Source organism: Hoplias malabaricus, chromosome 10 (assembly GCF_029633855.1).
Source record: "Hoplias malabaricus isolate fHopMal1 chromosome 10, fHopMal1.hap1, whole genome shotgun sequence".
Classification (NCBI taxonomy): Eukaryota; Metazoa; Chordata; class Actinopteri; order Characiformes; family Erythrinidae; genus Hoplias; species Hoplias malabaricus.
The window spans coordinates 6,362,612-6,390,011 of record NC_089809.1 but is presented as its reverse complement, the minus strand read 5'-3'; the positions used below and the strand labels follow the sequence as shown (position 1 = coordinate 6,390,011).

Genomic DNA, 27,400 nt, shown 5'->3' with positions numbered 1-27,400 from the left:
TATAATCTGAGACACCGAGTTTAGCGAGTCAAGCTAACGTTAACTAACACCAACTAAAACAGGCGAAGTGAGTGTCCTTACCCTGTTTACCTCCATGTTACAGAGGCTCTTGAACACCTTTCGTTGGTGTCCTTACATGCCCATATTGTTGGAAAAGCGCCAGTGAAATGAGCTACAGATAACGGAGTGAGCGGATGGTCCTTTCCAAAGTGTCCGTTTAAAGTTGACAAATTTAGTCCATCTTCTGGATATTTTGGGATCTTTGGGCCATTTGTGCACAGACGTCCCACTGTACATTGAATGATTGCAGCCAAAAACAACACACCTTTTCGTCATTTTGCATTAAATTAAGTGCAACTTCTAGAGTTGTTGTCCACCATCTACGTCACAGGCAAGACGCCTATTAGAGTTTCCCAACACCGTTGGGGGGGGGGGGGGGACCAACGGTCTTTTAAACCTTATTCCTTCAATTAATAAGAAATAACATGCTTTCTGACTATCAATAAACACAAGTTAGGAACTCAAACTCCACTGTATTTATTATTTATGTTTGACACTTTCATATCGCCGGTGCTTAGCCTTTAATTAGTAACTCTGTTATTCAGCAGAATGCATTACAACATGTATTAGTGACAAATCACAGCAGGACACAAACAATGGTGGTATGTAGCCATTTAAAAGTTGCCATGGAGAGCTTCTGTGGTCACCATCTTCAGGACTTTTATTTTACACAGTTATATAATAAGAGTCTATAAATCTCCTTCTGGAGAAGAGAAGGTAATGTACTTTTAGGGAACAAAACTAGACTCAGCAACCACTGTTGTACCTTTAGTGTTCAATAATGTACCTCTACCCTACATTTTATTCAGAGAGTGTACTTCAAAAGATTGCACTGTAAAACGTACACCCTCGATAAAGAGTCTAGTGTGTGAAGTGAAGAAGAAACAGCTCAGTTAGCCACCTCCACTCCTCTCCAGGCCCTGCACTGTGTAGAGCAGGGGGATTTATTAAACAAGTGGTAATCAATAAACATCGTGAAAAGTCCTTTATCATATTAGACTGAAATACACATTCCTACTGAGAACCTTCCTTTTTTATTTTGGTTTCAAAGTGAGGGAAGCAAAGTGTGTGTGTGTGTGTGTGTGTGTGTGTGTGTGTGTGTGCGTGCAGAAACCAGCACCCCTCCCTACAAGGCATCAGTTCTGCAGAAACTCACAAATACCTGTTGCTGGCTCACACAGTCTTTCTCTCTTTCATCCACCTCTTTTTGTCTCTCTCTCTCTCCCTCTCTCCTCCTCCTCCTCCTCCTCCTCCTCCCCTCGCTCCTACCTGTTCTATTTGGGGCCCGGCTCTTGGGCTGAAAGGATTAATTGTCGTTTATGTTTTATTTTTTTGTTCTGTTCATTTCTAGGAGTTTATTTTTAGGCCTGAAGTGTCTGGTTGCTAAGAGACGGTGTCCAAGAGAGAGAGAGAGAGAGAGAAAGCAAGGGAACAGAGAGAGAGAGAGAGAGAAATGTTTGCGTTGTGAAGGCTGAATTACAAACACGCTCACGCACTGAGTCAGCGTTGGCGCACACGCACGCACGCACGCACACCAACACACACACAATCACATTCACCAACACACAAGCACACGCAGATACACACTTGGTGTGTGACTTGTTTTTCTGGATTGTATTTTGTCACGTTGTCGTGTGCTAACTGCGTTGCCATTCGTTAAAAAAAAAGTTTTTAAGCAGGTTGTTGAGGCTTTAAAAAGTGGAGAGCGAAAGTGACAAACATCTCAGTGCAGATGCTGTGAGTCAGTACAACTCCCACAAACCATCACACGTGCACACACACATACACACACAAAACCTTGTATCTGTGAATTGTGGGGACATTACATAGACGACTGGTAACATTTCCATTAGTACTACTACTTTAACACTAACACTAAAGTTTACCCAACTTTAAATCATGTCTTCACCTTATAATGTGTTGCTTTACATTGACGGGGACCAGCACATGTAAAACAAGCCCACACAATGTGAGTGTGTAAACAGGTTTTAGGCCCATAATGTGATATATTCCTGGTATACACACACACACACACACCTATGAGCACGCACAGGAAGCTGTGTTGTTGTGGTTGTGCAGAAGACTTGCTAACTTCCTGCACCGCAATGGTGACACATTCCAGGAAACACCAAAACACACATACACACACCTTAAATGCATGCATGCAGATGCTTTACTGTAACCTGTGCGCTCAATCTCTTTCACACAGAGAGCGCTCAGGTTATATGGTCAAAGGTTTGTGGACATTTCCTCATACTCTGTTTCCCCTGAAATGTGGCAGTAATGCCACGTACCGATCCGTGAAGGCTACACACTAACGCAAGAACCTTAGTGAGGTCAGGTCCTGATGTTGGATGAGCATTTTTGGCACTCCAACTCATTCCCAAAGGTCTTGTGTGTGTGTGTGTGTGTGTGTGTGTGTGTGCTCCAGTCCTGGATACACTGCTGCTGATCTACTTCTCCAACTTTCACTTGGTTTAGCATGAGGCATGGTAACTTTAGCTCATGTACAGCTGTTCCAAGGCCAGTGCTTTTCTATGGAGATTATACAAGCTGTGTGTGCACCGAGTGCACCTTAAAGTTGCTGAAATCACAACGTCCACAAACTTCTGGACATTCAGTGGAGTTCAGGAGGCCGTGGTAGAATGAACAAGCACATAAACACAGTTTCTGAAGACAGGGTGTTAGGGTGAAGAGGGCATTGGGAGAGTAAAGAAAGAGATGAGTTTCTCACCTATCTGCCAGCCCATTACCACACGAGAGAGAGAGAGAGAGAGAGAGCAAAAGAGAGAGAGAGCGAAAGAGAGAGAGAGAGAGAAAGAGACAGAGAGAGAGAGAGTGAGAGAAAGAGAGAGAGAGAGCGAGAGAGAGAAAGAGACAAAGAGAGAGAGCGAGAGAAAGAGAGAGAGAGAGAAAGAAAGAGAGCAAGAGAGAGAGAGAGAGAAAGAAAGAGAAAGAGAGCGAGAGAGAGAGAGGGAGAAAGAGAGAGAGAGGGAGAAAGAGAGAGAGAGCGAGAAAGAGAGAGAGCGAGAAAGAGAGAGAGCGAGAGAATTTGCAGTCTTTAGGGAATGTGTGAGATAGTGATGCGGAGATGGATGGATGGATGGATGGATGGAAGGATAATGAGGATGGGGGAATTTATGAGGTGAGGGTAAATACACTCTGACCTGCTGAGTGGAATAGTGTTTTTCACCTACAAGATGTGTGTGTGTGTGTGTGTGTGTGTGTGTGTGTGAGAGAGAGAGAGAGCAAGAAAGAGAGATTAAAAATGAAAGGGTGAAGCAGTTACCTTTTGGTTCCTGAGGTTAAGCTTAGGACCAGGTTTAGGACTTTATTGATCACAGATATTAGTACAACAGTTAGTCCCAATGGCCCATTCTGATTGGCTGAGGAGAGTACTAACTCCTTTTTGTGTCATTACTAATCGATTAATATCCTAACAGCAGCCCTATCATTGAGAACCAATTGCCTACGACTCGGATTCCGCTCGGTTTGTGCGATATTGTAAATAACCACAAGGAGAATAATCGTGATAGTCAATAATATCTTGATTAAAATGTGACATTAGTCACTTCTGAGCATCACAGAGTCTAACCCTAGCGTATCATGAGCTGTGTCCCACTGACATACCTCTTTACTTCACGTTTTGCACTAATAAATGCACTTCTGACGTTGGTGCACTATTCGCACTATTTTCTAGTGTGGTAGTAAGTGGTTTGGGACACAGCCTTGGTGTTAGTTCACTGGGTAAAATGGCACCCAAAACTCTTTGCTAATGAAAACACTGTTGGGATTTTTGCTTCATACTCCGTGTCTCCATGGCTGAAAACACAAGTACAGTTAAATTTTTCTAGCTTGAGATACCCTCAGTTCCCACTTTAGAAGCTGCTGCTCTAACGCGGCTGAAGCAAGTGTAAAACTGAGAGTGTTCAGCTGTCACCCATTCTTTATCACAGTGGCTAAGGTACAGAGGTGATTATTGATTAGCAGATCAATGTAAACAAATGTTGCCAAATGAAGCTTATTTTGACAAAACTTTGTACAAAGCAGTACAAGCTAACAGTGGCTATCACCAGCTAGCTTAACTAGTGGTTACATTTTAATATTCATTCATTCATCATCTGTAAGCGCTTATCCAGTTCAGGGTCATGGTGGCTCCAGAGCCTACCTGGAATCATTGGGCACAGGGAGTACACCCTGGAGTGGGCGCCAGTCCTTCACAGGGCAACACACACATATTCACTCATACACACACACACACCTAGGGACACTTTTGAGTCGCCAATTCACATACCAACGTGTGTTTTTGGACTGTGGGAGGAAACCGGAGCACCCGGAGGAAACCCACGCAGACACAGGGAGAACACACCACACTCCTCACAGACAGTCACCCGGAGGAAACCCACGCAGACACAGGGAGTCAGAACCCACAACCTCCAGGTCCCCGGAGCTGTGTGACTGCGACACCTACCTGCTGCACCACCGTTCCGCCTACATTTCTCTCATAAGACGCTCATAAGAAAAGAGACCTCTTTCTGACAGGCTTCATGGAAATATATAATTTGTGGTAAATTGTGAAAAAAAGAAGCTAAATGAACAGGAATTAGCAGGAGCTTCATCTGTGGTAATAACGGAGGTTCATAAAGGAGGCTGGAGTTAAAGGCAATGTAGATGATTCTGGAGAACTACTGCTTTCCCAAAAACAAAGTTCCACCTCCTGTTTGTGTTATTTCAGAAGCGCTGCATGTTTTAAGGTGGAATGTTATGTTTGAGTAAGAAACCGACTGTAGCTTGTGTGTGGTTAAACTTTAACTGATCTGTAAGTTATTATTCACGGACTTTAAGGGAACATCTACGATTGTGGGGAAACGCAGTTCTGGTTGTTTACATTCAGAAGCGCCATGTCTTTTAAGGCGGAATGCTGTGCTTGACTAATAATAATAATAAGTTACATGTCTGTAAGTTTTAATTCGCTGTTGGAATTACCACAAAATCTCATTTGTAACTCGAGTTGTTTAGTTTTTATATCACGTTAAGTAATGCAGTTAGCTGTCTCTCAAGCTTGGAGACATTTCCACCTTAAGTAATAAAAACAGCAAAAATAAGTCAGTATTAGCTAAATCTGCAGTCTACTTCTTGGCCGTCCCTGAGCCAGTGACACATTGAGAGAGCTCCAGAGGCAGTTTGGACAGAGGTTGTTTCCCGTTTTGCGGAGCCAAGGCTGCATACAAACACCAGAGCTTTTTCTAGTGCACAAACAGATAGGAGAGCTAGCAAATGGTGAGGAAAAAAATGGAAAACAATCATTTGTACGATATCTATACCGCTTTATGACAATTTTAGATAATATCTAATCGTTACTAATTTCCTAATGACACAAACGGACCGATCAGTACATTTCTGAGACATTAATTGAGCTGCAGTCCATTTGGACCGATTCGGGTTCTTCCAGTCCACCTTAAACGTGGCAGTTTGTATGAATGCTAATATGATAGCAGCCTCGCAATGCTTTTCTTTACACGTGACCTTGCAGTTATAAAACTGCTCTCACCTCTGGTCCTTTTCTCCTTTTCTTTGTCTCTCTCTTTCTCTTCCTCCCCTCTCTCTCCCTCCATTTCTCTCTCCTCTTCCCCTCCGTCTGTTCTCTCGCTCTTTCATTCTCGTCCTCGCCTTGAGGAGTTCCTGGAAAGGGAAACGTTTTTGTTTGGAGAAGTGAACGAGTGTGAGAAAGTAAGAAAGGTGTGAAAGCGAATCCTTCACCTCTGCCTCTCCTCCACCTCCACTCTTCCTTCTCTCTCTCTCTCTCTCTTTCTCTCTCTCTGTCTCTCTCTCCTTCTCTTCTCCCTCTGTTAGACAATAACCCATGTGTGTGCATCTATTTTTGGACACTCAAGGCCATCTCACTTCTCTTCTCTCTCTCTCTCTCTCTCTCTCTCTCTCTCTCTCTCTCTCTCTCTCTCTCTCTCTCTCTCTCGCACTCAGTGACTTCCCGCATTCTCTAAGGTTAAAAGGACATTCTGTGATGTTGTTTTTAACCACGTGTGGGTCAGCCACATGGACCCAACACAAGTACAGCCATTATATTGCCATATTCACCCGGGTTAGTCCAAACGTTTGTAGACACCCCCTTTAAGGAGTGATTTCATCTACTTTATGGGGAATTCAGCTGAAATGGGATGCTCGGGAGCAGTGCCAAGTGTCAGCTGGATGAGTGTAAAGTCCCCCAGCATGGGGCTGTGGAGCACTGGAGCACTGGTGTTCTCTGGAGCGATGGAGTTGGAGGCCAGAAAGAATCATGTGAAATCAGTAGCTGACCTCACTAAGGGTGAATACAATCAAATGTTCACAGTTCACGGTTTTTACAAACATTGAGTAGACCCTCTCTCTCTTTGCCTCATTTTCTTCCTACCCCCTCCTCTCTCTCTCTCTCTGATGAATCTTTAATGTGGTTGTGGTTGGACTGTGGTCACTGAGCGATTCTGATTTTTTTTATCCACCCATTTTTCTCCTCCTTTCTTCTTTTCCCTTCTTTCCTCACCACTATCCCATGACCTTTCTTATCAGTCCTCTTGCACTAAGTCGTTTTGAGCCCATGGTAGGACAGTTGGGGTGTGTGTGTGTGTGCTTTACTGCTGACTATACCAGTACTCAGTATTGGAGCTTGAGGTTTTAAAGTTCCTGTATCTCTCTCTCTCTCTCTCTCTCTCTCTCTCTCTCTCTCTCTCACTATCTCTCTGTCTTTCTCTCACTCTCTTTCGCTCTCTCTCTCTCACTCTCTCTCTCAATCTCACTCTCTTTCTCTCTCACTCACTCTCATTCTCTTTCTTTCTCTCTCTCTCTCACTCTTTCTCTCACTCTCTCATTCTCTTTCTCTCGCTCTCTTTCACTCTCTCTCACTCTTTCTCTTTCTGTCTCTTACTCTCACTCTCTCTCTTTCTCTCTCCCTCTCTGTCTCTCTCACTTTTTTCTTTCTCTCTCTCACCCTCTCTATCTCACTCTCTTTCTCTCTCTCTCTAACTCTTTCTCTTTCTCTCTCTCTCACTCTCTTTCTCTCATTCTCTTTTGCTCGCTCTCTCACTCTTTCTCTTGCTGTCTCTCACTCTCTCTCTCTCTCTCATTACTAATATAAAAATAAGTAAACAACAAAAAAACCTCACAGAAGTGATTAAAGTCAGTGAAGTGTCAAGTTTAAAAGATTAAAACAACGTTATTTCTTGGTTAAATCCACATTAGTTTAATTTAATTCACTTTAATATTTTAATATTATTCAAGTTTCATATGTGACCATGATTTTATCAGCTATAACGATACCTAACGATAACTCTCTCTCTCTGATGAGTGATCTGATGCTTTTCACTTTCAAACAGCAGCTCAATCACTCTTCTGTGCTGCTTTTTAACAAACTCTCCAGTGTCATCAATTTAATTTTTGCAAATCTACTCTCCGTTTTTTCTCTTTCCAACCCCCCCTCCTTTCTCTGAATGGTGCTTCCTCACCAGAACAAAGCTGTAGTTTACTCCACTGCTCTGGATTCTTCAGATGCTTTCTGTGTGAAAAGTTCAGCTGCGGACAGCCAGCATACTTCCATTTACATACGAGAGAGAGAGGGAGAGAGGGAGAGGAGCAATTTGACCCGGATGACAGCAGACTACTAGAGGAGCTATGATCTCATCCCTGTCTTTCACTCTTTCACCCCTCCTCCATTGTTTCCCCCTCTCTCTTTCTCTTTTTCTCTCTCACCCACTCCCTCCTCAGGCCCCTCTCCTCGGGCTCTGCTTTTCTTCTTGATCCACCACTCCCTCTTGCTTCTTGTTCTTATCATTTTTTTGTAATTAGACGTCCAGGACCAGGACTCCTACTCCTCTTTCCCATATGTGTGATATACAGCTGTGTGTCAGAGATATACACTACTGCTCTGTATTTAAATTCCACAATTCAAAATGGCTCTGAAGTACAAAGTCTACGCTTTTTCAGCATCAGGGGAAACACACACACACACACAACATATTGAACAGAAAATTATACAGAAGCCTCAACGACTAAATATAACATCAGAATGTTCAGTATTTAGTGAATCCACCCAGTGCCTTTATTATAGCCTTCGCTCTTTTCAGAACATACTCTGTCTCTTTCAGGTTTTTTTTTTTTGCAACCATACCTCCACAATTCAGTTTTAGATGTTGGTGTCACACTCCAAGTAAAAGAAGCAATGTTGAGGTCTGAACTCTGGAGAGACCGTTCTCAGTCCGTCAGCATCTGTGCAGTTCCTTCCCTCTGTAAACTCCACATCCTTTCAGACCCATAATGCCAGGTGTTGCATGGTTGTTAGGAGTCTGGATTTCTCCAATTTCTTTTAATTAATTTTGGAAATAACAGCTTTAGCCCTGTGAAGGACTGGCGCCCCCTCCAGGGTGTATTCCCGCCTTGTGCCCAATGATTCCAGGTAGGCTCTGGACCCACCGCGACCCTGAACTGGATAAGGGTTACAGATAATGAACGAATGAATGAATGAATGAATGAATGAATAACAGCTTTACCCTCCAGGCGGCTTTACACTTCAGGGGTTGGGGGGGGTTCTGTGAAGAGTTTGGTGTGTTCTCCCTGTGTCTGCGTGGGTTTCCTCCGGGTGACTGTCTGTGAGGAGTGTGGTGTGTTCTCCCTGTGTCTGCGTGGGTTTCCTCCGGGTGACTGTCTGTGAGGAGTGTGGTGTGTTCTCCCTGTGTCTGCGTGGGTTTCCTCCAAGTGACTGTCTGTGAGGAGTGTGGTGTGTTCTCTCTGTGTCTGCGTGGGTTTCCTCCGGGTGACTGTCTGTGAGGAGTGTGTTGTGTTCTCTCCATGTCTGTGTGGGTTTCCTTCGGGTGACTGTCTGTGAGGAGTGTGGTGTGTTCTCCCTGTGTCTGTGTGGGTTTCCTCCGGTTTGCTTCCACGCTCCAAAAACACACGTTGGTAGGTGAATTGGAGACTGAAAAGTGTCCGTAGGTGTGAATGTGTGTATGTGTCACCCTGCAAAGGACTGGTTTCTGGGGAGGCTCCAGACCCACGCGACCCTGGACCTGGCACTTAGTGAATAACCTGTACTTTATGGCCATTTTGAAAGGCAATGTATTAAATGAAGGCTTATTTCTGACTTAATTAATAATATGTTGTACATATGAATTATAAGTAAATATCTAAACAGAAAATCAAACTTTCCAAACTTAACATGAGCAAACACAAACATATGTATTATTTCTGCTTAAGAACGTTACTATTAAGCACTTCACCATGTCCAGACCACTTTGTTAGTTTTGTAGATTAGTCCAGTGTTTTTCTGTGAGGACACACACACGAACTCCAGTGTCCCAGGGCAGAGATTACTCCTCTTATCCCACAGATACTCACCAAGGCAGGGCCCTGAATTATTGATGAAGACTATGTGTGTGTGTGTGTGTGTGTGTGAATCTTCCTCTCCTCCTCTGTGGTGAGGATCCAGTGTCTCCCTCTGGGGGGCTGAGAGAAAGAATGAGACAGAGGGAGAGAGAAAAAGAGACAGAGAGAAGGGCTGGAGGTCAGAGAGGTTAAGTGAAGTGGGTGAGGGATGAGGTCATACACACTCTCATCCTCAAACTCTTTGGTAGAGCATTAAAATATCTCTTTCTCCCCTCTCTCTCTCTCTCTCTCTCTCTCTCTCTCTCTCTCTCTCGCTGTCTCTCTCTCACTCTCTCTCACTCAGTACAGTTTACAGAAACCTGCCTGACGTAGACAAAAGATCGTTACAGTGATTATACAGATACATATTGCTATTTTGGTCAGTGGTTTAATAACAAGTGCACATTGACATTGATGTAAAGCACCACAAGGTATTTCAGTGATAATGGCTCCCCCTTTTGAAGAATATTCAGCCTGCTTAAAGGAACACTATGTAGTAATTTTACATTAAAACTATTGCTTCAAAGTGATTGTGAAGCTCCACTGTCCTGTAATAAGGAGAATAGAGCCTCGGTCGTTGCTAATCTGGGCTCAGCACTGCGGGATCTGCACTGTGTAACTTTTGGCAGAGGGTAGGAAACCACCTCTTAATTTCAGGACAGCGCTGTAATAATTAATTTCACTCTGTGGTGTCCATGTAGTTAGTGAGTGAGTGTATTAGGTAGTTGGAATGAGTTTATGAGTATAGTGAATTTGTTTGTGTGTTTGGTAGTTTGTGAGTTATTTTCGAGGTAGTTGGTCAGGTAGATAATGAGTTAATGGGTGAATTATGTCGTGAGGTAGTGAGGGGGTTACTTTGTTAGTTAGTGGCTTAGGCGGTTAATTGGTTAGTGATCTATGTAGATAGTGAGTTAAGGATTGAGGGGGTTAATGCAATGGTTGAGTGTGTTGGTAGATGATTTAGATGTAGTTGAAAAGTGAGGGGGTGAGTCAGTGAATGAGTGAGTGAATGAGTTAAATGGAGAGCGAGAAATGTGATAGTTAGGTGAAAAAAGTGAGTAAGGGGTGAGTTTGTTGGTGAGTGAGTGAGTCGATTGATGAATGAATCGGTGGGTGTATGAGTCAGTGATTTTTGGGTGAATGGGTTAGCTGGTGAGTGAGTGAGTCGATTGATGAAAGAATCGGTGGGTGAGTAAGTGATTTTTGGGTGAAAGGGTTAGCTGGTGAGTGAGTGAGTGAGTGAGTGAGTGGATTGATGAATGAATCGGTGGGTGAGTCAGTGTATGGGTCAGTGAATTTTGGGTGAAAGGGTTAGCTGGTGAGTGAGTGAGTGATTCGATTGATGAATGAATCGGTGGGTGAGTCAGTGTATGGGTCAGTGAATTTTGGGTGAATGGGTTAGCTGGTGAGTGAGTGAGTCGATTGATGTATGAATCGGTTGGTGAGTCAGTGTATGGGGCAGTGAATTTTGGGTGAATGGGTTAGCTGGTGAGTGAGTTAGTGGGGGAATGAGTGGACGGCTGAGTGAGTTGTAAGTGAATGTGTTAATGGGTGAGTGAGTCAGTTGGAGTCGGGTCGTTGTTTATTGAGTAAGGAGTTGAAAGCCAGGTCCGTTGAAGAATTGAAGAAATCTGTGGGGATTTAATTGTGTTTATAGTTTAAAAACAAGTCTTTCTTAGTAATTCACCAAAATATAACGTCTTTGCAGAAAACAAAAAGTGGAAAATAAACACGAAAACAGGCGAGTCATTTTAAGGCAATGGACTCAAAACATGAGTAACATTTATAATCCCTTCTTTCAGCCGAGTTTACATTTGTTATTTTCAAAATGTTTATCTTTGCTGACACTGGGAGAAGTATTTTTGACCTTTTTTCAATCAATGGAGTGATCTTTTGATGCCTGTTTCCACATCACTGGAGGAGCCTGTTGGCCTTTTTCTCTTAAGCAAACAGAAATCTCACAGATTATCTGCTACAATCGACAGGCAAATTTTTCTCCGGAACTGCCGCTAACCCAAAGCCGGTTTGTTATGTTTACTAACAGACACCCTGGTGATGGAGGAGCGGGAGGGCCATCCTACACTCCCTGACAGAAAGTACAGTCAGGCACACAGGATCACTTCATTTCAGAGTGAGGCTAAGGGTGTGAGTGTAGTGTAGATGCCGCTGTAAACTAATACGTGCACCGATGCTGCAGGACTGTGTCTAGGCAGTAATATGATCAATAACACACACACACACACACACATACACACAGTCATATCCCAGAGAGGTTTTGTCCTTGAGTCTGGTATACTAGAGTGTGTGTTGGTGTGGGTACTACAACACATGGGATGAGACATCACGCCTCCAGAAGATTTTCAGTATCATTAGTTCAAACAAGCGCTGCCGAAGACTACCAGCATGTTTAAGGTGTTTCATAAGTGTGTGTGTGTGTGTGTGTGAGAGAGAGAGGCATGTAAGTGTATCTGTTATTGCCACAGGGGCGTGTGTGGGTGTGTGACGCGAAAGGCTCCTTTTCATTGTTCCTCAGGGACTTTGACAGACATTGAATTTGGCTCAGACTTCTTAGTGGAGATCCTTTTCACGTGTGTGTGTGTGAGACGTGAAACCAGACCTGTCTGTCAGACTCTCTGGAGCATGCCACATTTGACTTCTTAAAGGGGCCAATCAGCGGGCCATTTTCAGGTTGTATAAGTGCTTGTGTGTGTCGGGATCTTGCTTGTAGTAGCTTTTGTTTGTTTGTTTTTTTCTGCCATTGTGAGTTGGATAAAAACAAACGTGAAATTTTGCAGATGGCGAGTTTGTGCTGGATGTCTGTAATTCATCATGATTAACAAGTTTCTTTGGCCAATCAGTGCTCTGTGAGGTTCACACTTCATGTTTACTCTTTAGTAGGCTCGATTAGAACCCTGAGCGAGCAGGAAGTAAGATAAAATACATCGGTTACTGGTGTTAATTACCAAAAATGTGCCTAGTGTCAGTGCAAAAAAATTGAGCCAAGCAAGTCGAGTGGGTACCATGCAGTGGAAAAGCGCCTTGACTGCTCACTTCTAGCAAATATAAACGTTTGTTTTTGTCGTTTTTTTTTATTTGATCAACAATAGGGTGACCAGATCTGAGGGATGATGTAAAAGAGGACACGTCTTGGGGGGGGGGGGGGGGGGGGGTTGGACGACTACTGACGTGCAGACTGACCAATTAAACGTTTACAGAGAAGGTTATCGACCAATAACGGTAGCTCTACAGTCAGACCGTCCAATCCGAAGATTTTAGGCTACTTCACCACGTCCCCTTCTCACTCAAGCGAACCAATCGGAGTAGGGGAGGGCGGGACTAGTTTGTGAACAAAACTTCTCGAAGTTCTATGTAAGCTCTAGAAAAACAAAACCCCGGATGTTTGTGAGATTCCGCCCGGATGTTGTTTTTAAGTCTAAAAAAGAGGACATGTCCGGGTAAAAGAGGACGTCTGGTCACCCTAATCAACAAGTTCATGTCAACTTTTTCTCACTTGTCTGTCTTCGCCAAATCACCCTGTCAGTGAGCCTGCCCTGATCACACACGAAGCATGCGGCCTCTGGAGGTTGAAGGCAAGCACATGCTCCCTCCGAGGCACGTGATAGCGAGCACTGTGAGCAGATAGATGGGTCAAGAAGAGGATTGGTCCTACCCACCTGGAGCCTGAGGCTAATTTTATTCTAGAGGAGTCCCATCCTCTGATGACTGAGGCATTACCTGGATCAAACCAGCAGTCTCCCAATGATAGAGCCAACGCTTAGACTGCTGCTCAACTCAGGAGCCCTCATAATCTTACTGTGACATATTGTAGTGTTGTGTGTCTGTGTTTATTTGAACATACAGGTGTGTGTGAATTATTCCTGGCCTGGCTGATCCTCTTTAGCCTGAATGAACTATTACATACACTTTGCCTCGTGGTCTTAAGTTAGCTGGTACTTTACCTGCTATGACCTAGCAGTGGCCTAATCTGACCCTTCTTCTTCATCACCTATGAATCTAATTCACCCCAGTTTCCCTTTCCTCAGTGTGTTTCTCAGTAGTATTGGATTTGTTTGGTTGATATATGGTCATTGTTGATGGTTTAATGTACAGATTGTATATAAGACTGTGTCACAAACTGTTGCCGAAGCCTGAGCCTCTTCTGGCTTCAGTGATAGTAGAAAGAAGTATTTTAATATATCGCTTGTTCCCCTTTGTTGTAGTAAAAGCTTTTAATTATTTGGGAAAGCTAAAAGTTGGGTGGCGTTTATACTCCTCTACACTTTGTGTGGCATTGAGCGTTTTTGACCTAATGTCTGTTTTTCTGTGTGTTTAGGGTTTGCCTTTCCAGAATGGGCCTACAAGCCTGAGTCGAGTCCAGGCTCCAGGCAGATCCAGCTGTGGCACTTCATCCTAGAGCTGCTGAGGAAGGAGGAGTACCACGATGTAATCGCCTGGCAGGGGGACTATGGAGAATTCGTCATCAAAGACCCTGATGAGGTGGCCCGACTGTGGGGAGCTCGCAAGTGCAAACCTCAGATGAACTATGACAAACTCAGCCGAGCTCTCAGGTGAGGTTCGGTTTCTCTTTCTTGGTTGGAAGAAGACGACTGGCACAACTGTTATAAATGTTGGCTTTATAACCAAGGACTTGTATCCATGGCTATAGCCAAAAGTTCTAGAGTGCATACGTCTTCCCTCTCTCTTTGTCGCTCTCTGTTTTTAAGAGGGGGGCCCCACACAACGTTAGCCAATTGTTGCATCTGTTAGCTTGCAGAGGGAACTTAGTGTTCTCCTCCAAGTGTGTTCAGCTCCACTGACATTGAGCTAGCAGCAGATTCAAAAGGAGAGGTGTGGCTTCACATCACTCAGAGAAAGCACCCTCCCAGCCTTTTTAGCAGAAGACTTCAGAAGTTGGTGGGAATTTGGCTAAACTATTAGTAAAGATTTAGGGAAAAATAATTGGAAGAATCATTGTGCCGTACACATACACAGCAGCCAACAAACAACACACTTCTTGGTGGAGATTTGGTGGATGAGGTTTTGTTTATGAGTCTTATATGTATGAAATTATGAACATTTATAAGGCACATATCCTGCCCCTTTTTGCACAAGTAAACACCATTCCAGGGTCTTAATGACAAGTCTTTTCCTTTTCTCAAACTTGGCCATATTTATTTGGTACAGTTATTTCTTTGAACTTTTTTTAGATTTTTAACTTTGTTTTTGCGCTCTAACATTAATGTGGTGTCAAGACCAGACAGAGAGCTGACACTTGCGGATCACAGGTAGAGCTTATTAACACGAATCCAAAAGAGTAGTCAAAAAACAAGCAAGGTTCAAACACAGGGAGCAAACAGTACCTCAGAGATGTAGCGATAGGCGTAGTCAAAAACCAGGCAGAGTCCAAATACCGGAGAATACAAACAATACCAAAAGGATGAGGCAAAAGACGGAAACCGAAATAACAAACAAGGAGTAGGCAACAGGATATCTTAGACGGGTTTCAGGAGAACACTTTGTACACTGGGACAAACCACGGCAATGAACAATACAGGAAATGGAGTATATATAGGAGTACAAACAGGTGTGCATGATTAGAATTGTCGTGAGTAAGACTGGTGTATAGTGATGTCACTGTCTGGTGCATTCTGGGAGTCCTGGGATGTAGGCGTGACATGTGGGCCCAACGCTGTGATTGGAGAGACACAGGAAGCGTGGCAGGACAGTTCTAAAATGTCTGGACTCTATATAAGATGCAGCACAAAATCAGACCGACTGATATTTTCCACATTTTTTCAGACATCCCCCATAAAAAAACAGGCTGGTTTGTTGATTTCACAGTGTGTGTTGGTAGAAGCTCCAGTTCTTCAATTTAATGCGCTAACTCACTTAAAAAGTGATTGTTTTTTCACTATTTTTACTTTAAATTGTACATTTTTCCTCTTTACTTACCCAGTGAAATGTCCAAATTAGACGTTATATTTTATATATATGAAACTATTTGGTATTCTAAGATATTTTTCTGGATATTCTTTATTTGTGGTGTGCAGACCCCCCAGTGTCTATCTACATTAACATTAACATTTTACATGTACGTACCAGAGCGACATACCGCTGAAATCTTTATCGATGTAGGCCTAGCTTTTTGTTGAAGGTTCAAAATGAGGCATTCACGACCTTATTAAGAGGCAGACGAGGAGAGATAGAGAAAGTTCTGGGTAGGACCAACGCCTCAGGACATTTCTTATCTTGTTTACCGCCCTAGTCCTGATCTGACTTCTTGTTTTTTTGTGAATGGCTGAGGCTGAGATGTGACATCACTTACTATTTTTATCAGATAAGCACTGATCCTCGTGAAGCGCTTATGTACTGAGCAAGGCTTCATATGTCATTACCCTTCTCCGTTATGAAAGAGTCCAGGCTGCTTAGGCCATGATACACTAATATTGTTATGGCACTGATGCTGGCTGGTGCCTCTCTGTTGGCAGCACATCATCACCCACAACATAGCACGGTCAATATTGGCCTCTTGTGAGTGTGTAGGTGGTCGCTATACTTCTATAACTACACACACTTTCCTCCTGTTGAGACTATGCACTTTTTTTTTACTGTATACTATTATGCTTCTTCTGAAATGAAGGGAGCTTATAAGGAGCCTGTCCACCTTTGCTGAAGTAACATCAGCGACTCTTCTGAAAGGGCTTCTTGCATTGCTGTGAGGATTTGATGGCAGCCACAAGGGCTCTAGATACTGATACTGCTCAGATAGTGATGTTGGAGGGTTAGGTCTGGTGTTCCAACTCATCCTTGTGGTATAGAGGTTTACACCCCTTTGGCTGACACTTGGCATTAAAGGCGATGTTCTAGATTTTAATCCAATACACTTGGATTAATCAGAGTGGTTTCCTCACCACTTTCTCTCTGGTCTGTGTGCATGCTGAAATAGGCCCTGGTGTTTTTACGCAGTTAATTTGACTAAAGATCTTGTTCTGAATTGGCTCAGGCTGTTTCTCTGCGCTTCTCTGGCTGAGTTACATCTGAAAAGCAGCCTCTGGAAATGTTTGGACGCGGTGGAGAGACATCAGAATGTTGAAAAGCATGAAAAGGGTAGGGAATGTTACCCTATTCCTGCTTCATAGGGGGGTAATATTGATCTGTGCTGTTTTAGATGTATTATTTAAGGTGGAACTAATTTTTAAATGAAAGTAAACACAGACTGAAAGTGCTCAGACAGTGAATAAAAACATCCATGTACAAGCTATAGTCTGTTTCTTACTCAAAACCCCCCTTTCCACCTTAAGAATTGGAGTTTGTTTTGCTGTTAGACCAGTAGTTTTCCAGAATAATCTGTTGCCTTTAAGCATGGTGACCCTAGGCTTGTAAGCAGCTTCTCAGAGCGGCCATTTTGTTTCATGTACTTTTATGCAGCTTATATTGTGTTCACAACTAATCAGCTTTGTCCCCAGTTTTGTGATGATACCTTTTTGCCATTTCACGATTATTTCGTCTCCTGATCCCGGAGAAAAGATACTACAGGTTCTCCAACAGGGAGCTTTGAGGACAGCCAGGGTTTGAGGCATGGGAACGACAACAAGTGATTTAACACACACAACCATTGAAAGGATCCTACTGCAGTAGTGCCAGGGGGATTATACGTGTGTGTGTGTGTGTGTGTATGTGAATAAGTGTTTTTCCGTCATTAATCCCAATAAGCTCCATCCATGTCTTTAAGGCTATACCACCCAAGTCCAGCAAATCCACCGCTCTCTATTTTTAGCATCCATCCTTCTGTTTTAAGAGATTCTACGTGTAAATGAAGTTTTGTGTAAACAGTCTGTGGTATATTGGGCCGAGAGAGAGTTGAACTCGGGCTAATGTCCTTACTGAACTAATGTCCTCACTCATTCACCTTGAACTTTCCATTAACTGCAGGTTTGCATCAGCTCAGTTATGTAAGAGCACTGCTATTTTGCACATTTAAAGCCTATTTCCAGCTGCATCTCTTTGTGTGTTAATTTACAATAGCCTTAATACCTGGGAAGTGGACAGTTTAGCTTTTACCTGGCATCTGAGGTCAACTGAGCTGTTTTAAGGACTCTTTTATAGGAAACTGCTACTGTTCCGTCGTTCTCAGTGTCTAATTCATCTCAAGGATAAATCACAAAATTCCTTTAATTTTCCAATAGGCCTGGATGATACGGCCAACATTTATATCATGATATATTCCTTAGTTTGGTTCGATATGATGTAATACCAATATGAATAGTATAAAATACACACAAAAAAAAACATAACATCACCATCAAACCTAAACCTATTGGCATTGTCCAAATGTCAAATATAGAAAATGTGTTTAAAAATCATATTGTTACTAAAATATTTAATATTGCGATATATATTGATATTGAATTATTGTCAAGCCCTAATTTCCAGGTATTGTGACACTGTCTGTGAGGAGCTTGGTGTGTTCTCCCTGTGTCTGAGTGGGGTTCCTCTAGGTCCCCCTCCAAAGTAAACAAACACATGTTGGTTGTTGAAGTGACTGTGCGAATGTCCACTGGAGTGAGTGTCTGTGTGTGTGTTATCTTGTGATGCACTGGTGCCCTGTCCAGAGTGTGTTCCTGCCTTGCACCCCATGGTTCTGATTAGGCACGGAACCTACCGCAACCCTGATCTGAAAGCAGTGGTTACAGAAGATGAACAAATGAATAGGTACAGGTTAATTTCAGTTATTCTGAGGTTTGCTCATAATGCATACAATCAGTTGCACACACAGCTTGTATAATCTTCATAACACAGCATGAAAAGAAATGTGAAATCAAAGCACAAGGTCATTAATGACAAGGGTTGACTAGAGGGGTATAAAGCGCTGGAGTAGAACTGTGGTCTTTGGAGTGATGTAGCTCAACAATAAACCAGCTTTTAGGAGAAGGCACAACCATATTAGTGTTATGTCTTTATTAACAATTATTCGGAACATATATTACTCAGTGTATTGTCACATTTTCATCGCAAAAGACAACGACAAAACTGGACATACAAGGTTTTGATATGTGCTGTGATTGTGAAGTGCTAGCGCCGAGTTTATTGCTTTGACCCGCAGCAGTCACTGGACCGGCGCCCCCCTCCTTCCTGCCTGGCGCGTGGGGAAAATCCCACTCTCTGGAACGCCATTGTCCCAGTGTTGACATTCTGCAGTGGGTCAGGACGCACACGGCTTCCCAGGGCTCCACAGCAGGAGTGTGTGTTCGCGCTCGGGAGTTTCTCTGGAACTTGAAGGTGGAGGTTGGGGGGGGGTGAGGGTTTGGAGTAGTATACACCGCCCTCAGCATTTTCTGACCACTGGGACACAATGGAATCCGTGTGCACCGCAGGCAGTAGCCGTGACTTTTCAGTTCTGTACCCACTGATTGATACACACACTTAAAAATGAGTGAAAGGTTAATAAGTTAATTTTTTTCATATGGTCACTCATATTGTTTTGGTTTTCTGAAGTGATCTACAGCACTTTATTCACACTTTATTTGAACTAGCAATTTTATAAATAAATAGAACTGAGTGTACACAACTATTTTGAGGTAAACACTGGAGCTCAAGGGGTACTCAAGGGGGCAGCTGTGGCCTAATGGTTAGAGTAATGAGCTTAGGACTGGTAGGTTGTCCATCCCCACGACCAACAAGAAAACGGTGTTCAAATGCATCCATAACTATTTAACAATGTTGTTGAACTTTCATTCATTCATTATCTATAACCGCTTATCCAATTCAGGTCCCTGGAGGGGGGGGCAGTCCTTCACAGGGCAACACACACACTCACACATTCACTCACACACTCACACCTACGGACACTTTTGAGTCACCAATCCACCTACCAACGTGTGTTTTTGGACTGTGGGAGGAAACCGGAGCACCCGGAGGAAACCCACGCAGACACAGGGAGAACACACCAACTCCTCACAGACAGTCACCCGGAGGAAACCCACGCAAACACAGGGGGAACACACCACACTCCTCACAGACAGTCACCCGGAGGAAACCCACGCAGACACAGAGAGAACACACCACACTCCTCACACACAGTCACTCGGAGGAAACCCACGCAGACACAGGGAGAACACACCACACTCCTCACAGACAGTCACCCGGAGGAAACCCATGCGGACACGGTGAGAACACACCACACTCCTAACAGACAGTCACCCGGAGGAAACCCACGCAGACACGGGGAGAACACACCACACTCCTCACAGACAGTCACCCAGAGGAAACCCACACAGACACAGGGAGAACACACCACACTCCTTTATGTAAATCACAGCCTTGTTTGATAAACTGAGTAACCCCTCACTCTCTGGTGTTCTGACCTTAATAAGTCTGGCCTGTAAAGCTGTTTCAAGAACAGTGAATGGTTTAAAGCTGTAGTGATGTACACACCCAAAGGAGCGAGAAAAACGAATTGTGTCCCAATTCTACTCTCAAACCAAGAACCCTTGATCTCTTGCGCCCTCTCTTTTGTTCACCCTTCAGCAACATCATAGGTGGTTATTATGGTTATTAAAAATACCCAAAAATCCCAGCGTATGCATTTTTTGGTCCCAAAAAGAGGAAATGTCAAGGGGAAAAGAGGACATATGGTCACCCTGCTTATAATGCTTTGCCAGAATCTTGGAATTGTGGTGGCGAACATAGGCTAACGTGCTCCTTAAATGTGAATTTGAAGCTGCTAAAGATGCGTGACTATTTGACATGCCTTGCAACATAAATTCGCTCTGGGATCGTTTAAGTTTGGCTACAAAGGTTAGAGTTATACACCTTCAGTGCGTCAGTTGTTATAGGTGTTTGTTTCAAGTGGTCTACTTCAAACCTTCGGACTGGATTGAGTTTGACACGGAGTAAGTGTGTGTGTGTGCGCGTGTGTGTGTGTGTACGAGAGGGTCAGATCTGAAACTACAATACCCGTATTTGTTTTAGAGCATGATGACGAGTGTGTGCGTGTTGGATTGTGTGTGAGTGTGTGAGATGCAAAGAGGGGAGTGTGCCCAGGGACAGACTTGTATACATCTTATTGTGAAGAGCAGAATGAGTTCTTTATTATCTCAGTGGGCGAGAGACATGCCCACGGTACACACTCGTGGCACACTCTGACACAAGGAAACACACACTCACACACGCGAGGGCTCACACTTAGAACACAATGTTTATCTACGAGGAGTCAATAGAGCCAGTGGATGTAGCTAGGATTACTTTCTAATTACCAAGTACCTTTGAACAAACGGGTACACACACACACACACACACACAAACACACACACATCTTTTTTCTTTTTTTATCATTTACTCTCACTCTACAAAGACTACATGTATTAAATGTATTCTAGGAGTAGCAGGAAATGGATTACCAAAAAGCATACTTTATAAGTCCACAGTTTGCTGATATTTCTTCTGAAATTAAAGGCTAAGCACCACTTAATGGACCTCCATGAACATTTCACATTATTGTAGTGACTGACAGATATAAGTATGAATTAAAATGAAAATAGCAGCTTAATTTGCTTTAAAACTGACAATTTTATTAAATTGACGGAAAAACCCGAGCTCGCTTCGGAAATTCTTGAACGCGACCGTGACGTCACTGGTGGACAACAGCTGAACAACGCCGCGGTAAAACACCGTTATGACTGACTGTTATGACAGTATCTAGCTAAATAACCAACATTATTCATGACAATAGCCTAGCAATAAGCTAAACTCAAATGTAGAGGTACCGTTATTCTTGTAAATGTGATCGAAGTCGAACTCGAATTCATCCGACACTATAAACCTCCGTAATGCAGCTACGTAGCCGAGTATAATCTGAGACACCGAGTTTAGCGAGTCAAGCTAACGTTAACTAACACCAACTAAAACAGGCGAAGTGAGTGTCCTTACCCTGTTTACCTCCATGTTACAGAGGCTCTTGGACCAACGGTCTTTTAAACTTTATTCCTTCAATTAGTAAGAAATACTAATGTTTTCTGACTATCAATAAACACAAGTTAGGAAATTCCACTGTATTTATTTGTTTGACACTTTCATAGAGCTGGTGCTTAGCCTTTAAGGGTTTTAACAGGGAGCTTGCCTCTTCTCTGCTGCTCTAACAGCTTCTGCATCTCTGGTAAGGTCAATGCTAGGGCTTTGTACCCCTGAGCATAACACATCCAGAGGGTCCTGTTTCATTCCATGTTTTTTATGGTGATGTGAGCCCTAATAAATATCTGTTCTTCAGTGAGGAAAAAGGAATTCATTCTTTTTAATGATATACAGTTTCTGTATGTAGTACAGACTTTTTCTTGCGCAGCCAGATGAATCCGTTGTTAGCTAGCTGTAATAACACAGTATTTGAGACAATCTGATGTCCTTTTCTCTGTAGTAAACTTGTTTCAATGGGGAATTCACTTTCTTTTGACACTTGTGTGTCTGTTACCACATTTAGGGTGATTTATAAGTATTATCCAATTATTTAAAGTTTTATTTACTGTACCTTGGGTGACAGGGCCTTTGCCATAATCGCTCCCACCCTCTGGAATTCTATCTCAGGTGTGTTCTCCCTGTGTCTGTGTGGGTTTCCTTCAGGTGACTGTCTGTTAGGAGTGTGGTGTGTTCTCCCTGTGTCTGTGTGGGTTTCCTCCGGGTGACTGTCTGTGAGGAGTGTGGAGTGTTCTCCCTGTGTCCGCGTGGGTTTCCTCCGGGTGACTGTCTGTGAGGAGTGTGGTGTGTTCTCCCTGTGTCTGCGTGGGTTTCCTCCAGGTGGCTGTCTGTGAGGAGTGTGGTGTGTTCTCCCTGTGTCTGCGTGGGTTTCCTCCGGGTGACTGTCTGTGAGGAGTGTGGTGTGTTCTCCCTGTGTCTGCGTGGGTTTCCTCTGGGTGACTGTGAGGAGTGTGGTGTGTTCTCCCTGTGTCTGCGTGGGGTTCCTCTGGGTGACTGTCTGTGAGGAGTGTGGTGTGTTCTCTCTGTGTCTCCGTGGGTTTCCTCCGGTTGACTGTCTGTGAGGAGTGTGGTGTGTTCTCCCTGTGTCTGCGTGGGTTTCCTCTGGGTGACTGTCTGTGAGGAGTGTGGTGTGTTCTCTCTGTGTCTCCGTGGGTTTCCTCCGGTTGACTGTCTGTGAGGAGTGTGGTGTGTTCTCCCTGTGTCTGCGTGGGTTTCCTCCGGTTGACTGTCTGTGAGGAGTGTGGTGTGTTCTCCCTGTGTCTGCGTGGGTTTCCTCCGGTTGACTGTCTGTGAGGAGTGTGGTGTGTTCTCCCTGTGTCTGCGTGGGGTTCCTCTGGGTGACTGTCTGTGAGGAGTGTGGTGTGTTCTCTCTGTGTCTCCGTGGGTTTCCTCCGGTTGACTGTCTGTGAGGAGTGTGGTGTGTTCTCCCTGTGTCTGCGTGGGTTTCCTCCGGGTGACTGTCTGTGAGGAGTGTGGTGTGTTCTCCCTGTGTCTGCGTGGGTTTCCTCTGGGTGACTGTCTGTGAGGAGTGTGGTGTGTTCTCCCTGTGTCTGTGTGGGTTTCCTCTGGGTGACTGTCTGTGAGGAGTGTGATGTGTTCTCCCTGTGTCTGTGTGGGTTTCCTCCAGGTGGCTGTCTGTGAGGAGTGTGGTGTGTTCTCCCTGTGTCTGTGTGGGTTTCCTCCGGGTGACTCCGGTTTCCTCTCACGGTCTAAAAAACACACGTTTGTAGGTGGATTGGCGACTCATAGGTGTTCATAGGTTTTCATAGGTGTGAGTGTGTCACCTTGCGAAGGACTAACCCCCTCCAGGGTGTGTCCCTGTCCTGTGCCCAGTGATTCCAGGTGGGCGTCCAATGGGAGCTGGGTTTGGATTTATTTGATCTAGTTTTAACAAACAAACAAGCAGTTAATCAAACTCTTATAAATGTCTTTAAACGTTGAACTGCTTCTTTAAAATTTAGAGAACATCTAAAATTTGGTTAATGTAAGATTAGGTTAGGTCTGGTTTTAATTGATCTGATGTATCATGCTTAATCCTGCAGCTTACCATTTGTCCGCAGTGATTTCCGAGGCTCTTTGAGACCAGTGACCAGAGAAAATTCCAGTTCGGCAGAATATCAAAACGAAAGTTCGGGAGCAGTTTGGGCCAAACCCACTGAGAACAGAGCGTTCCTCACTGCTGTGGTTTTATGGCTGTCTCTGATATGATTCTGTGGCTGACGTGTGTTTTTTGAGTCATTTTTGAGTAATCTGTGCCGAGTTGTTTGGGTCTAGCTGCTGTATGGATTACTGTTAGATTAAATATAGTGTCAGGGTGTTGTTTAATCCCAGCTGCCACACGCATAAATCTGATTGTTTCCTGGAAACCTGCTGCATTCCCTAAAGACAAGCTTTGATTTTAGAGCCCAATCCAGAGTCCATGGAAAAGAAGGAAGGTGTGTGTGTGTGTGTGTGTGTAGGCTTTCTGTAGCTAAATGTAGCCACCCAAAGAATCCTTTTCTTTTGAAGTCAGTTCAAAGTGTGTGTGTATGTGTGTTTGTGTGTGTGTGTGTGCCTATGTGCCCTTACGTGATGTGTCAGCCTGTGTACCTGTGTGGGTGCGTGTGTGTGTTTGAGCGAGAGAGAGAGACAGACAGGAAGAGAATGGAAATTAGGGATAAACAAGGAGGAAGCTTGCTTTTGAAAACCTTAACGAGGTTCTCTGTGTGTTACATGGAATTACCAACAATCTTCCTGCTGTGGTCATAGACGTTCATTCATGAAGTGCAGCCTGCTTGGCTGTCTAATTATTGGTATATTTACATATACGTTTATTTATTTGTTTATTTAACGGCATGCACCGTGCATTGTATGAACCGTCTCAGTAGGGAAGGGAAAAGAAAGATTGAGTGATACATAGACACTTTAGCTTTGCTGTAGTTTTAATGTTTCTGTTAGGTGTACAAATACGATTTAAAGCTTTTTTTTATTAATTGTAATTGTACAGGGGTTGGACAATGAAAGTGAAACACCTGTCATTGTAGTGTGGGAGGTTTCATGGCTAAACTGGAGCAGCCTGGTGGCCAATCGTCATTAACTGCACATTGCACCAGTAAGACCATGTGTATCCAATGGTTCAAACATTGTGTCCTGAAGGCGGTGCCGTGTATCAGGACGACAATGCACCAATACACACAGCGAGACTGGTGAAAGATTGGTTTGATGAACATGAAAGTGAAGTTGAACATCTCCCATGGCCTGCACAGTCACCAGATCTAAATATTATTGAGCCACTTTGGGGTGTTTTGGAGGAGCGAGTCAGGAAAATCCCTCTGACCACTGTGCAGGACTTGTATATGTCATTCCCAAGACCAACTGACGCTGTATCGGCCGCAAAAGGAGGCCCTACACCATACTAATAAATTACTGTGGTCTAAAACCAGGTGTTTCACTTTCATTGTCCAACCCCTGTAAATGGCCAAATAAGGGGTATAATATTGTATCGAAACATACATGTGAGTTACGGTTTAGTTGATTTAAAGATGGTGATTTCGATGTTAGTGTTCATTCATTCATTATCTGTAAGCGCTTATCCAGTTCGGGGTTGCAGTGGGTCCAGAGCCTACCTGGAATCATTGGGCGCAAGGCGGGAATACACCCTGGAGGGGCTGCCCTTTTGATTCGCCAATCCACCTACCAACATATGTTTTTGGACTGTGGGAGGAAACCGGAGCACCTGGAGGAAACCCACGCGGACAGAGAGAGAGAACACACCACAGTCCTCACAGACAGTCACCCAGAGTAAACCCACGCAGACACAGGGAGAACACACCACACTCCTCACAGACAGTCACCCAGAGTAAACCCACGCAGACACAGGGAGAACACACCACACTCCTCACAGACAGTCACTCGGAGCGGGACTTGAACCAACAACCTCCAGGTCCCTGGAGCTGTGTGACTGCGACACTACCTGCTGCACCACCGTGCTGCCCCTATGTAACTGTTCTGTTATATCAATTTACAGACACTCGCGTTTGCTAGCATCATACTGAGTCGTGGGGAGGAGTTTGAGGGCTACACTACCCACCCAGAGACAGCAGGGCCTGTTGTGGTGATAGATGACGGAGGCATCACCAGGGCTCTTCCTGTGATAAAGATAACACTCAGGAACACCAAAGAACACTCCGTAGGCCTGGAATGCTGCATAAGTTAATACACCACATGTGTTTTCATAAACCATATGTCCCATGTGTTTCTTTTTTTTTTGGGCAGTTTGGTAAATTGTGGTTGTGAGAAAAATGGGTACATATGGAAATGTGTTAACACTCTATCAGTGTGGGTCCAACACTCTCTCCTCCCCACAAACACATTCTCACTGTCTTGTGGCCCACTGATCTGTTTTTGTCTGAAACTAGAGAGAGCCTGTCTTCACCACTCCTCTTAATAACCGTAATTCTCTCTCTCTCTCTCTCTCTCTCTCTCTCTCTCTCTCTCTCTCTCTCTCTCACACACACACACACAGGCCAGCAGAAAAGACCAAAACATCTCCCTATATCCATCTGTCTCGACTTAATCTACCACACACACCACTTTATAAACTCCAAACACACACACAGACACACACACACGTGAACATGGCAACACGCACACACACACACAGGTATGCAGCATCCTATAAGCATTTAAAAAGCATCTGTGTCAGCATCTACCCTAAACCTGCCATTCAGTCAAATTAGAGGCTTGCAGGCTGTCACACACACTCTTATCTCTCTTTCGGTCAACAGCAAGCATGAGGTAGTGTGTTTGGGGTTATATAAATACGCAGAGCATTATAAAGAAAAGAGAGATGTTATGTAAAGAGTTTGGAGCAGGACAAAGGTTAATATATAGACAGAGAGAGGAGAGAGAGAGAGAGAGAGAGAGAGAGAGAGAGAGAGAGAGAGAGAGAGAGAATAGAATTATATAAGGGGATTAAGAAAGAGGGAATTTATCAGCGGGTTATATAAACCAAAACTAGACTGACCACAGATATCCTCATTGGACCCGAATAAAGACACATCAGCATCATTGCCTTTTTCTTTTCATATTATGTTATATTGCTGTGTGTGTGTGTGTGTGTGTGTGTGTGTGATTTATCATTATAAAAACTGGTTTAAAATCTGATTGAGAGCTGTTGTACAACATGGAATATTATGGTTCAACATTTTTTATGGCAGAAGCCAGAATTGATTGATTGCCTATAAATTCAAGAAACAATTAATAATTATGATTTTATATTTATATTTTAGTTTCTTTTTTGATGATAAGCCTCCCAGATAGCAATGAATATTTGGCCCAAATGTGGCCCCTATCTCCAGCTCTCTTATGGCCCACATTTGGCCTTGAATGACAGTGCTGACTCAGGGTGAGTCTGGCCTCGTCTCAGCCACCTTTTATGGGCCAGATGTCAGGTGTGTTGTGGTTCGTGTCTGGGCCAAATCGACATTTGCTGCACAACATGTTCCGTGACCCATGTTAAGCCTGGCTCATGACATTCGGTCGTGTCCGACAAACAAAACAATACGTAGTGCCTTAACTGTGCTGTAAGTGCCAAAAGAGGCAGAGATTCGACCCAAATGTATCAGCTATGTGGGACTTTATAAACATGGCTTATTCACTCACTCATGCATGTTTAGCAGGATGAAGAATCACCACAAGCAGGTGCTAAAAGCTCCAGTAAGTGTAAGCCGGTTTTAGAAAAAGAAAATATTCCCACTTCCTACATTCAGCTCTAATTCCGAAGCCACTCCCCTAAAACATAAAGGCAACGCAGCTTGATAAGTCACTGAGAGAGAGAGAGGAACACAAACACCTCGCCTTCAAACACCACCCACCTACCTCATGTCTCATTCACATGTAAGAAATTACCCTACAGTACAGCAATGTTCTCTCTGGTTTGCCCTCTGGCTCTTTCCAGCCTCGTTTTGTTGGAAAGCCTTCTCAC

At 43.8% G+C, this 27,400-nt stretch overlaps 1 protein-coding gene across 2 annotated transcripts in view; it reads left to right on the top strand.

Moving 5' to 3' along the window:
* erfl3 (Ets2 repressor factor like 3) overlaps window positions 1-27,400 on the top strand; it is a 74,069-nt gene that overhangs the window by 35,695 nt on the left and 10,974 nt on the right. For both annotated transcript variants that reach the window (XM_066683314.1, XM_066683313.1), the window contains exon 2: window positions 13,802-14,036. In XM_066683314.1, coding sequence (XP_066539411.1) covers window positions 14,005-14,036 — 32 coding nt within the window. In that variant the 5' untranslated portion in view covers window positions 13,802-14,004. The remainder of the gene's footprint in view (window positions 1-13,801; window positions 14,037-27,400) is intronic.